The sequence below is a fragment of the Mercenaria mercenaria genome, chromosome 12, assembly GCF_021730395.1.
Source record: "Mercenaria mercenaria strain notata chromosome 12, MADL_Memer_1, whole genome shotgun sequence".
In the NCBI taxonomy this organism is placed as follows: domain Eukaryota; kingdom Metazoa; phylum Mollusca; class Bivalvia; order Venerida; family Veneridae; genus Mercenaria; species Mercenaria mercenaria.
The window spans coordinates 33,935,496-33,949,805 of record NC_069372.1 but is presented as its reverse complement, the minus strand read 5'-3'; the positions used below and the strand labels follow the sequence as shown (position 1 = coordinate 33,949,805).

Genomic DNA, 14,310 nt, shown 5'->3' with positions numbered 1-14,310 from the left:
AACTGTTGTTGTACTTTTAGTAGTTCAACCGCCACCCTTGTTTAAGAGCAACATTTAAAAAACACGTTTTTTTTATCCTCAAGTAATAAGTAAGTAGACTCGCCCAGTTTAATCAATCTAGACGCATACATAGAGCGCTTACTTCACCTGATTTACATTCGGAACATTTTCACGCGTTTCGGGCTTTATCGTATGTTTAACATGGGATTTTTGAACCGTCCAAAGATGTTGGAAATGTTTGTCTCATTGTTTATTTTTTTTTTTGATAAAAATGTTACTGCTTTCATTTTCTACCACTTTTTTTCCACCCTTGCCTGAAAAAACAGTAATGAGTTTGTACACTGTTCAGACAATTGTGCTCTGTTGAAATTTAACCAAACACAAGTTTACCTGCATAAACAGAAAGCATGATATGTCACCATTCGCGGATCCAGAGGGGTGGGGGGTGGGGGGACGGGGGTCGGACCCCCTCTGGAAAATCTTTAAAAAAGGAAAGAAGACAAGAAGGAAAGAAAATGTTTTTCGAAAAAGGCAACATTAGGACTGCATGTAAAGTATATGCGGCTGCTGCTACATACGACCCCTACATAATTCATATTATTTATCTAAAAGAAACTAAGTATTTAACCTTCAAGAAAGCTTGATTTTATCATTTTTCCCAAATTTAACAGGTTAGTCCATAAAACTGTCCCAGAATGCAAAAAATGAAGTGCTAAATTTCAAAATTTCCAGGAGGGGGGGGGGGGCAGGGGATCGGACCCCCTCTGAGAAAATTGGCTGTGTCCGTGCATGGTCACTATACCTGTCCAGTACTGGACATTATGGTAAACGCTTCTTTCCTGCACAAATGACAATTTCGCAGCTTCTGTCCGGTTTGTACAAATTTCTGGCCGCGACAAACCATTTGACTTGTACTAGTCTTGGGAAGCAACGTTGAAAACCTGCTGCAAGAATAAAATAAAGTAGTTTCGATGTAAAAGGGCGTTTTTGTTGTTTTAAGTGTAAATTCTTGCCTCTGCACTTACATTCGATATAAAGGTAATAACAACAATTGGAACAAAACTTATTAACATCACGGTATCTGAAGAATACTTATTATATGTCATATTAATTTAGCAAAGAAAGTGAAGCGATAAAAGGGAGGGTTTTTAGATTTAAAAGGTAATGAAAATGGTCTATCCAAATAGAAACATTGCATTTACACTTAAATTAGAATAAAGTTTCCGTCATAAAAAAGCAACCATTATAATAATCCATCACCCAAAGATCTAAATTTGGTCTCATCAAATAATAAAAAAAAGAAATATTACAAATTCTCTCGTAACTTTCTGAAACTAGAATATTAAACGATCTCAATTTTTCCACAGACTGTGACACACGGTGAACACTTTTGTTTTTACACAAACACAAGGTCTCTGTACATATTTTATAAATAGAGGATATTACATGAGTAACTATCACAAACACTGTCAAGTCAATTTAACCAACATGAAAGCTTTATCATCGGTTCTTTTGTGTATTATTAATTTTATGTTATGGCTTTATTTTTACTCCTGCAACGTCAAGCATGTGATAGCATTATTTTGTTTTCATTGTTTAATGCCTATTTAAAGGGAGGTTTATTGTTCTTTTTTTTTTTACAAGAAACCACTTTGTGCTTTGAAGAAGAAGATTGGTTTTACTCTACCTTGTAACGTTCCACCTTATCAATATATCTGTAACAGGAAAGAAAAATAGCTAGATTCTAGTCAAGATATGTACTGAAACGGCATGTGGGATATTGGTGACTGATTTATTGGGACAATAGGCGTAAGGTTAGTTACCATGACCATTTTCAATAAAATAATCGTTATAGAGTTCTAACACCTTTTTTACCGTTTTCATTGGTAATTTGGTATTTGTATACTCAATTAAATTACTAAAAAGTGATATTAATGTAACATTGAAAGGAATCAAGCTAAATCCGAATAAACACACTTTTGACCGGCCTAACTGGCTAATGAATGAAAGGATTTATTTAAAAAACAAGAACAAAGGAAAACAAACGAATCAAAACAAAACAAAATAATAAAAAAACCAACAAAAACTATCTGTCAAAATGTTATGACTATTTGATCTTAAAGACATATTAGTAACTATGTCCTTTGTGAAAATTTTGTTTCGCAAAAGTACAACTTTGTGAATTACCTAGAAAATGCCTCTGGTATGAACCTCATTTAAAGTCTTTACCATTAAACTCGAAACGTTGCTGTATAATTTAGTTCCTTTCTCTACTAAAACTAAACTTTCTTAGCTGGTGCAGCGACAAACAAAATTTGAAAAATCTTGAATATATCAAAACAGAAATTGGTTGAGTTTCTACACTGTTTCGTTATATTCTTATTACATTCAAATTTCACTAATGGGCGGGGGGGGGGGGGGGGGGGGGGGGGGGGGGGATTCAGGTTCATGTCGTAAGCTATTTCCACAGGAATCTTGCAACGGATTATACAGTCTAACAATACAGCTCAGTGCACCTGTACACCTCTTAAGAAAATATTGTTAATTCCATTCGAAAACCTGTGGAATTTTCCATTCACCAATTAAACTGTACAGTTTTATTCAGCTGTTAAATGACCTTCACCCCAGATATTTATTGGAAGTGAAGGTGAAAACAATACCGGCCTGCGACCGGAAAAAGTCCAAAGAAAATAGTGTTAATAGTTAACGACAGTTTTCCATGCAACCACTGAGAAGAAGAAGAAGAAGGCCTTTTTGTCGCTTGTTCCTGAAAAATTATATGAAAACATGAAAATGTATAAAAAGTTCCTGTGCATTAAGTTATATATAAAAGTTAGTTTAAAAAAAATAAAAACACTATAAACTACAATGTCTTCTAATTTACTGGGTAGCGCTTTCAATGTTAATACATATGTCTTCAGTCCGAAAAGTGATAACTATTAAATACTATGTACAATACAGTACATCGCCGTTTATTAAATAACATTCTTGCATAAAACCTTTGTTTTTTGCCGATTTCGGGCATGCACAAACAGGAAAAAAACGTGTACAAACAAGGAGATTCTCGTGAGCAAGCGCTGTTGGTGTACGTTTTGAATATGCTGTTGCGGGTCCAACGTAAGCAAATTATGGATCCCGAATCAATTTTGGCCGAAGTCGAAAGGTCCGAGATTTATGAAATCTTTTCATCTGCATTTTTATTCAAAATATCATTTTTCAACCTAACTTTACTTTAACTTGTAATAAGCGCTACCTCTCTTGATACGCGACTGAATTGACGTTCCTTATTATTGTATTATTACGCGTATTTGACTCAAAGTAAGTTTACACGCCGCGATTTAATCCCTGAAAATGATAGGCAAACAACATTTACAAAAATACAATTTCGTTTTCCAAATTAATTTGAGTCGAGAAAGTTGACATGCTAACTTTAAATCTTACACTAAAACTTTTAAAAAATGTTTGTGTCTACTTTACACATCTATGCAGTCTACTGATGTAGTGATGGTGTGTAATGTAAAGCATAAACATGACGAAGCGTAAAGTTTGAAGGATTTTTCCACAGTTAATGAACATTTGATGAACAGAAGGTATTTATTATACATTTTTCAATTTATTTGTAGATCTCACCAACCATGTTTGAGTTTATAAATCCAATCTAAGTTGATTATATCGATGTTGGAAAAATTCAAATTTTTGTGTTTATCAAACTTTGATCGCGATGGGGGTGGGGTGCAAAGTAAAATTTTCTAGTTATAGGCCTAGAGATTTCATTCTTAACGACATGAAGAATATAGGTATTGATACCAGTTTCTATTAAACGTTAATATTTACATTTAAAAAGCGTAAGGGGCAGACTATTAATTTAAACCAAGCAGAATTGTGTTCTGTCGGCACCTCACCTGCAAATTGTGTAAAGACAGGATGCCGTGTAGGGTTATGCCCTTTTCTCATAATTCCGAGCCTCTAAAGCTAAAGTTCCTACCGATATATCGGAAAAAGGGGAAGTCATGCTTATTTTACATATATTTAATATGAAAGAAATTACCACAACAAGAATGTCCGTTCGACATGTATAAAATACGCACTGTTTCTGTATGCCCTGGAAATGCATAAATAAAACATGTGTCCATAACAACCTGAAACGGCCGACTTCGATCGGCTAATGTCAGCTGGATAGTCTTGTTTTTTCGATATTTCCAGCACTTAAGTTGTGTTTTATGCAAGAATAGCGATAACGCACGTTTGTTTCGTGAAACAACATCTGCAGAATCCCTCGGGCTATGTTGGTGCACTCGCCCTACGGGCTCGTGCACCAACCAATCCCTTGGGATTCTGCAGATGTTGTTACACAAAAAAACGTGCGTTAACCCTACATTATGATTAAAGAACGTCCGTATTAACCCTTTCACAGTGACCGAGGCCTTTGGCTCAGAAGCCCTTAAAGTCAAGAGGGATCTGTGGCGATGGTCTTTCAAGTCTTACGATTATCGTGATTTTGACCCACTGACCTCAAAATTATAAGGGATTATTTACTGTTCACAGGCAAAGTCCTGTCTTAGAGATGTTGGTAAAGTCATTTTCAAAATATTGAGAAGAAGCACTTTTTCTTACAACAGTCATTGTTAACTTGACCTTTGATTTTACGACTTCAAAGTCAATAGTAGTCGTCTGATGCACTCCACATGTGTGCCTGATCCGCTTAAGATATTCCATTAACGGTAACGGGTCACTATGACAGACAGACACACACAGAGAGACACACGCATACACACGCACGCACGCACGCACACACACACACGCGCACACGCACGCACACACGCACGCACGCACGCACACACACACACACACACACAAACAATGGGAGTCCTTCACTACCCATACGCGATATGTATGATATGATAATGCGTTTTGAAGATGGGAAATGGTCTTAACTATTACTGTGATTTTGACCTTTAACTCACCGGTCGCATAATAACAAGGGTTTAAATTCAGAATAAGGATTTATCCCCAATTTACCTGATACAACTCCCTAGCGGAATATATGTCACTGTCTTTGCAAGGCGGCGTCTCACTATGTTTCTTTGTGTATTTTACCTGGTTTCCTTCACTGAAATTCTTTTTCGTGTAAATATCTTTACAAACATTGCTGTATGTTTTTGTTTTGTTTTGGAGAGGTCGGTAGTCACATTTGCCAATGGGATATATCTGCTATACAGTATCGAAGGTACATTCTTGAAGCACTGTCGACAACACACTCGGCCAGAGTCACACATCCCAAAGTAGGCAAAGCCCAACAACAAGTAGAAATTGTAATAGAAAGTAACAGCAGACGGGTAGCTTCAAAAATCCACCAACAAGTAATTTTTGATAGTATAAAATGTATTGAAAATGGAGAACGATACGTGAAAGGAGAGGCAACATCTATTGGAGGACATAAAATGGTGTGGGAGTGGTACAGACACCCACAGAAGACATTATACATATCACCTGACAAGAAACCGAAGAGCTAGTTGAAAATAGGGGCACCGCCGTGGAACGGTCAGTTACCTATATAAATTAAGAAAACTTGTGACTTTAACGCGTTTTTCTGCATGCTAAACTTACTCCCTTTTCATATAATTAGACAAGACAGTGTAGATAAAATATATCCCCTCTGAGAAAAGCTCTAAAATAATTTACAATATACCACATTGTACAAAACGTGGCTAGTATAGGGGTAGAACAATTGTAAGCGTAGGTAATCAAACATTGTTAAATTTGATACTTGTCATTTTCTATAACATCTCCTGAATTCTTAATGGACCAGAACAGATTAACACTGCAGTTTACATATTCATTGGAGGAGCACCCTTGCATGTGGTCTTGAATCGGAGTTAGAAACGAAGTTTAAAGAAGAGAAATATGTTCTAGTAAATATTGTTAACTTAGCAGCGTACCAAGCTTTTTTTAGGGTTTATTCGTGTAATTTTTGTATCCCGTAAAGGATTTATATGGTGGTATGTTTAGGACATGCATTTATTTTTCTAAAGATTAAATCATATCTTATCCAGTGCGCACGACATCTTATTTCGAGCGCACGACATCTTATCTCGTGCGCACGACATCTTAACTTGAGCGCTCGACAAAATCTTATCTCATGCGCACGACATCTTATCCTGAGCGCAGGACATCTTATCTCGAGCGCTCGGCATCTTATTTCATGCGCTTGACATCTTATCTCTTGCGCACGACATTTTATCACGATCGCACGACACCTTATCTCGTGTGCATGATATCTTATCTCGAGCGCAAGACATCTTATTTATATATATGTAAAGGCCCTTTGTTTGTATTCAGCACTGGGAAAATACTGCTTGTAACTTTGAATCAGCGATGCATCTTCATAAAATGGATGTTTACGGATAAAACAATATTGTCAGCTTCTTGATCAACACAGCACGTCTGTGTGAATTTTAAGAAAAATGTTTCATTTAGATACAGTCATTATTAACGAATTGATTTCCATTGTGTGGGAGAGAGAGAGAGAGAGAGAGAGAGAGAGAGAGAGAGAGAGAGAGAGAGAGAGAGAGAGAGTATTGGTGCTGGAATCTTTTGAAATATTTGCTTGATCTTTTATAATACCTTTTAAACGTACGGGAAAGAGGTTTGTAGAAATTTAATGCATTTAAGTTCAGAGACATCTGTCAATTAAGTGACGAAAATAAGAGACAGGGCTTACTTGAAACATGAAAAGTCATTGTAGAATCATCAAAACCATCTACTTTCACGATGTAAAATATTTAGTTAACTGAAAATATGCATGAATGTGTACATTTGCTAAATACAACTTTACGGAACTGAAATAAGCATGGGTTGTGACGCTATCCTTTATTTAACTATTTAAATAATTTAAAAGAATATAAAAATATTGTACGCCTGAAGTCAGTGTTCTGAATTTTACACAGCTTCCTCTTTGATAATAAATCAAGTGTTATAAGTAAACATTTTGATAACATGAGTTATCTTTCATTTGATAATGTACACCGAAGACAAGGAAGATTAGGACTAATCACAATTTTTCATTTACGAAATTTGAGATAATAGATAAAAAGTAATAGTTTCATTTTAATGTTAGAAGGAAACAGCAGATTACTACGTAAGTATGATATATAAGTTATTCTAAAATAATTAACACTTATTTACGACATAGCATTTCTGTCATATGTATGTCATTTATAAACTTTCGTTCCCTCTGAAAAGTATCTGTATCAAACTTTGCTTATGTCTCGGAGGTTTGTGACCGAGTTTGAGTCCAAGGAAATGAAATATAGGCACATCCTACTTGAATGTTTAGTTATGAGTTCACCAAGATCTGGTAAATTGATAGTTTTCTATTTAAGGTGGGGACATAGAAGGTGATCAGATAGTTTTCGAACTTAAAATACTTCACTATTGTGACCATATCAAGAAATACTTTACCTTGTTCAAGTCCCTACCGCCGGAACATACCATATATGTAAATACAGGTATATAATTATATCTTTGATACAGTTTGAAATCTGGAGTAATACTAGTATCTAAGGTTAGTGATACATTGATGTATGTTCAAGTCCCTACATGCTGGGTACTTCATACGAGAGTGTAGGTAGAGGTATCCACTTTCCATTTTTATTATCATTGAAAATAGTCCATTTACATTTTCTGGCAATTAACAGCTGGAAGTATGCCAAATGTTGCGAACAGGAAGGCAAGACACTAAGTTGAGTATCTTGAAAATTTGAATAAATAGAATAAAACGCACCGGTACGCATGCTCTTCCGTAGCTATTATATATATTGCATTATCTTATTTATATTTGATACAAAAGATAAGTGATCAAGACATGTATTAACATGTAAACATTAAAATAAATTCTAATTAGGAAACCATATAGTCAGTTCAAAGTTCCGCTGTTGATAATTGAAATGGTATTGACAAAATCCATAGCCCTGGCATTTACATTAACAAGCTTGAAAACATTGATCGTATGTACACCAATTGTTGCGGGCCAATAATCAATTGATGACTTTAATAAACCTATTGATATAAATGAACACACTTGATCAAATATAAGATAAAACTACATATCAAATACAACCGTTTGTTGTAAGAAGGGAAACATTTAGTGTCAAAGATATGCCCTATTGCAATTGCTAATAAATCTACAACTACACTTGTATGTCACTTCTACCCACTAACACAAAAGAGAATTGAAAAGTACAGATAGTACCTTAAAACCGAGCGGAAACAGATTTGTCAGATTTTCAGTTCTCTGCTTTATTTAACAAAACTTCAGATTACATGTCGTTATGTACAGCTATATCTTAATGTACAATTAAATACATAGATATGGAGATATCATCCAACCACTGATTTTGGTTATTTTGTAAAAAAAAATAATAAAGCCATGCTTATTTTCATTTCAGCTTGATAATGCTACCAGAAATAAAATTCAGTATACTTGTGACTATTTGTATCATTGTTACAAGTAGCGTCAGTGTTGCAATTCCGTACTGGATTACTGCAGACAATACACTCTATGGTGAAACAATCCATATATATACAGGACTATGGAAATCATGCGGTGACATACAAGGCGAAATACGATGTATATCGTTTACAAATGGTAAGTTTCTATCATTTTTGCTACATTCTTTTATAAATATCTTGTTTGGATTCATAATATTGCTGATCTGCATCTGTTGCACTTTGACAAGACCCTGCAAAAGTTTGAGTTCAGTAGTAACAGGTGGAAATTTTAATTAAAAGTATACCCAGATCAAGGAGAATAACTGTGAATTGAGAAATTAACAGAAGCGATATTTAATTTAAAATATTCCTTACCATGCTTATCATAAAATATAATTCGACTTTTTTATTGGCAAATGTTCCTATTTTTTTTTTTTGACAATTATAGTTTAAACAAAATCTGTTGGAAGAACTTGTTTTAACTAAACATGCAGGAATGCCTTTATTGGGATATCTGCTTTTACCTTATCATGTTATATATCGTCCTGCATTAATGGTAACCATATGCTGAATAAATAACTTGAGTAGCAAACTAATAAATGTAAGGTACTTACTTCCTTCAGGGGTTACTGAAAAGTCTACTCTAACGGCCACGGTAAACAATTTTGAATATTATACTAATTCGACATTTAAGCAAGATTTAATGACCCATTATGCTATTAATATAAATCTGGTATAATAATATATTAAATAGGTCAAATAACAAAAGCCTCACAAGGCTCCCCACCCCATTCTCCCTTACAATTACACCATACCGGATTCCTTCTGCTTTCCTCGACTAGCCGCCTCCAAAATTCAGAAACACGCTCTGTTCACCTAAATAGGTCTTTTGCTGCGTCTCATTACTCTAAAGAACAAGTGTGTTATGTTGTGTTTCCTTAATTTATATAGTAATTATTATTCTTGCTCCAGAAAAGTAAGAAATAATAGTATCAGCATTGATATCTACATTGCGTGGGGTCATAATAGGGGAGAGAGAGAATGGCAAACGGCAATGGCGAGCCATTGTTACAGGATTCTAAAGTGTATAACAAAAGGTTAAACGCTTCAGATCGATCCAAATATCTTAATATTTGCAGAAGAGATGTAGCACCAACCAGTACCTCTGATGAATATACTCGGTCAATGGGTTCTGCTATATATAATGTTACTTATTTACATTTCTTGCTTCCAAGGGATCTTCTTACAAAAATATGTTTCGGGTAATATCTGATTTTATGCATACAAATATTCCAAGGATGAAATGCCATATCTATATTTTATAATTTGAGCATTTATACTGATATTTTCGTAACCTCATTCATGAATTTTTCAGTTGAAGACTTTGTGGATGCCACTCGTGCTTTGATGATAACTGGTATCATCTTATTCGGAATAAATCTATTATTGGCATTCAGAATCGCTGGAGAGGATACAAGGATCACCTCAGCAAACATCTGTATACTTTCACTTGTTGTAGGAGGTGCGTATGATTATCAACATCTGGTGAAATATCCAATTACAACATGTACTTACAATTTAAAGTACAAATTTCAATTTTCTGTATTTTAAGGGGTTTGAATAACTTTCCACTATTATAGCGAGTTACAATTCTGCAAAAACTTGTTTTATTGAACTTATTTAGTTTATTATATAATTTCTATACTTTGTAATTAATTGCTTGGAAAAAGTCCGAAAACATTTCCATTTATACAGTAATTTTATCAAGTAATGATTGTTTTCGCCTGTCGTACACTCTGTAATTATGTACTTAGAAATATTGATGAGCCGTTTTCGTTCAAAGTACATGTACACATTGCTAAAGACATTTTATCAATATATTTTTTTTTTGTGTTTCATTGAATGTACTTCACAAATGTTTTCAATACAGTATAGCATAGTTCCTTGTTCTACATTGTGAAAATGAGACTAAATATCAGTAAAAGTAAACATATGTTGTTTTGTCACCACTGTCAAATGTACACAGTGGCGTTTTGAACAATTAAATAAATAATTAAATAAAACGTTAGTACCATGCTTATGTGTTATGCTATACGGCTGCTGTCTTCATTAAAAAGGTTGCGCTTCATTTTAAGACGCTCAGGATTGAAGACAAACGAAAGAAACCTTTATGTTACAGCCGACTCGAAATGACTTAATGTTCATTTAGGTCACAATTTAATAAAGGTATATAGATACATAATATCCATAGAAACGTAGATATTCAAAATTGTATCCACTGAGATGAGCACTGATTTAAATTTTCTTACCTACCTAGCGGGAAAAGTATACTTTTGTCCGAGCAGGCGCCATAGATAGATATTCCTGTCTTTCCCTAGGGGAAAACCTTGTCTAAAATACCGTGCACTAGTACTGGCACTATTTGGACGTCATTAACAACAAAATTATATTCAAATATATCTGTCACCATGATCTGTTTTGAACGTGATAAATAAGAAAAATTATCTGTCATATGTACCTGTGTAGGACAGGTGATTTCCCAATATTCGGGACAGCTTGGATCATAAAAACCTCGCTAATGCTCGGTTTTTCATTCCATCTTGTCCTCGGATAGGAAAAAACCCGTCATTTACAGGCAGGCATGTGAGATCCTTATAGAGTACATTGTACGTGGTTTAGGCTTTTCTGTTTCTCTTAATAACCATTATGCACAACCAAATTTCCTTTCTAGCTCACCTGAGCACAAAGTGCCCAAGCTGAGCTATTGTGACCTCTCATTGTCCGTTGTCCGTCGTCATGCGGTGTGCGACGTCCATCAACTTGTCTTGTTATCACTCTACAGGCCATAGTTGTAATCCAAACTTTATGAAACTTGGTCAGAACTTTTTACTCGATGATTTCTAAGTCATGTTTGAAACTGGGTTATGTTGGATTAAGCATAAGGTCAGTAGGCAAGATCAAATGAAAATCTTGTTAACATGCTAGAGTCTACAGTTTAAGTTTGAAAATCATGAAAATCGGTCAGAATGTTTGTCTTGGTGAAATCTGGGTCACATGGGATCAAAAACTAGATCACCAGGTCAAATCAAAGACAATGCTTGTTTGCATTTTAGGGGCTTTTTTATTCAATCCCTGGTCAGAATGTTTTTTTTTTTATAATAAAGTCCTGGATGATTTTGAATCTTGTCAAGTGGCGTAAAAACCTTTTGTCACTAGGTTAAATCAATGGAAAGCATATTTACATTCAAGATGCCACTTTTTTGCTTCAATCCTCACGAAACTCTGTCAGAATGTTTGTCTCTATAAAATCTAAACACAATTTAATCTGGATCATATGGGATCATAAACTAGGTCAATAGGTCAAACAAAAGAAAATGCTTGTTTACACTTAAGAGGATACATTTTTGGTCAGAATATTTGTTTCCATGAAATCTCAAACGGGTTACAATTAGGTCAGTTGGGGTCAAAAACAATGTCAGTCGGCGAAATCGAAGAAAAAATTTGTTTACACTCTAGAAGCCACACGTTTTCTCCAATCTTCATGAAACATGTTCAAAATGTTTGTCTCCACGGCTACTCGGATGAGTTTGAAACTGGGTTATGTAGTGATAAAAACTGGGTCACTAGGTCAAACATGTTTACACTGTTATGGTGTTTTACTTAGGTGAGCGACCTAGGGCCATCATGACCCTCTTGTTAATAATAACTATAGGGCCATATGCGTATGTGATAGAAATATTCAAGAATACATACCATGACATTACAAAAAATGGCAGGGCACTTGTAATTCTGCAGATGAATTGTTTTGTATAAAATGTAGGAAATCTGCCACGGTCATTCAGAATAAGTGGTAAACGCGTTTTCCAATGAACCGCATAATATAATGACTAGTATACATTATAAAAATCGCAACACATGACATATATTTTCATGAGAGTCAATTTTGTAACTAATAGGTCGCATATATTGCATAAGTCCGTTATAAAATTAATTTGAAATCACTTAAGCGCATTGTTTGGAACAGTCAGTCACGAGTGAAACATTTACATTGGTACAATGATTAGTTTTCTTCAATGAAGCGACAATCATACTCGTCAAACTGTCTTAAAATCTGTAAATAAAGACCATCTTAAAATCTGTAAGAAAATATTAGGCTTTTACAAAATTGAAGTTTGATAGAGAAGAAATGTTCTTGTGTTAAAGAAGGCATATTACTGTACACGAGCCAAGATTGAACTTTAACTTGTACACGTCATATGGAGAGGGAACACTATTACTATAAATTGTTTATTTCCAGATTGTATAAGCAGTGAAAATATTGAATAAAAACATCACTATGGAAGTGTGTAGTTAATTTTGTATTATTTACTAACTTTTGTTATGTGCATTTTCAGGAATTCTTCTTTTTGTGGCCATGATCGTTTTCGGTACAAATATTGATGATCCCACTGGCACGATATCGTATGGCTCCGCATTTTACTTGCCGATCCCGTCAGCAATATTTGCATTTATCGCTGCAGGCTTTGTTCACAGGTCAAAGCGGATACAGCGGATTCAGGGATACAGCGAAATAAACACGTAAACTAAAAAAAATGTGCAAGTATTAGTTTAAGCTAACGAAAATGACATTTCACGTATGTCGGTATATCAGTAAAGTTTTGATTAACCGGATCGGAAATTGGTATATTGTTGTCACTATAATAGATATAGTGAAAATCATTATAGATTTTGACACAAAATAAATATTGAAGAAATGCGACCCTGGCGATTTCATTTTTCTCTCCTAACAGTACTAAACTAAGTCGACACTTATAGAAATCTTATAAAGATATTTCCACCGTGTAATCAGTATATTTAACAAAAGTGTTAGCAAATACTTGGTTTATACAAAATTGAAAAATGCAGTCTAGCTTCCAAAGACCATTGGAGAAGTTGTTGCTTCAGAATATATTTCTACAAAATTACTTTGATTATTTATTTCTATTTAAATTTAATATTTATTGTAACATAAAAACTTTAATATATGTCATTATATTAATGAAAGAACCACTTTGTTCATCGTTAAAGAAACACACCATTTTATTTATGTTTCAATATCAAGCACTGCCGAAAGAGCCGATAGAGTCAAAAATTATATTATATATATCTTTTACTGCATTATGTTATAAATACAACTAGTACATAATTATACAATAATAATAATAATACAATGCTGGTTATACTTATTAATATTAGCTCGATTGTGATAAAAGCTGTAAGCTTACCTGGGGCCGTATTCATAAAGCATCTTAAGTATAAGTTTTGACTTAAGTTGAAAATTTTACTTAAGTTTGTGGTGATTTCAGCTTAAGTTTAAGTAAAAACTTAAGTCCTATTCAAAAACAGCTTAAACTTAAGATACGTAAGAAATGACTTAAGTCAGAAAACAAAATGGCACCGTGAGTACGATTAAAGTGTTGTTTTTCAGATAAAAGCACTTTAAACATACTTGTGCATGTTGTATCTGTCTGAAATTAATGCTGTTTTTTTAAATGTTTTCGTCCACAATAAAAGCCAAGAATTACTTATTAAGTTGTTTTATGAATAACAAATAAACTTAAGTAAAACAAATTTTTTACCTAAGTAATACTTAAGTAAATAATCAATTTCTTATACTTATACTTAAGATGCTTTATGAATACGACCCCTGGTCTGCATAATGAAAAGGACATACGGTGAGTATGGGGCCTTGACCCCAGTGTGGCTCTTACCCACGGTCTCTGTGTTCAGTGACTGACACCTTTACCGCTAGACCTAAACTCCTCTGCATTAAAGGATTTA

The 14,310-nt window shown here is 34.3% G+C and overlaps 1 protein-coding gene across 2 annotated transcripts; it reads left to right on the top strand.

The window, feature by feature from the left end:
- The first annotated feature begins 7,006 nt into the window (after positions 1-7,006).
- On the top strand, positions 7,007-13,249 carry LOC123534796 (uncharacterized). 2 transcript variants are annotated; one of them, XM_053519589.1, is made up of 4 exons: positions 7,007-7,138; positions 8,448-8,647; positions 9,866-10,012; positions 12,885-13,249. In XM_053519589.1, exons 2-4 carry the CDS (start codon positions 8,455-8,457, stop codon positions 13,070-13,072), a joined length of 528 nt encoding a protein of 175 aa, XP_053375564.1. In that variant the 5' UTR covers positions 7,007-7,138; positions 8,448-8,454; the 3' UTR covers positions 13,073-13,249. The 2 variants fall into 2 exon arrangements, with proteins under 2 accessions (XP_053375564.1, XP_053375563.1); XM_053519588.1 differs by lacking the exon at positions 7,007-7,138 and adding an exon at positions 7,386-7,508.
- The last annotated feature ends 1,061 nt before the right edge of the window (positions 13,250-14,310 follow it).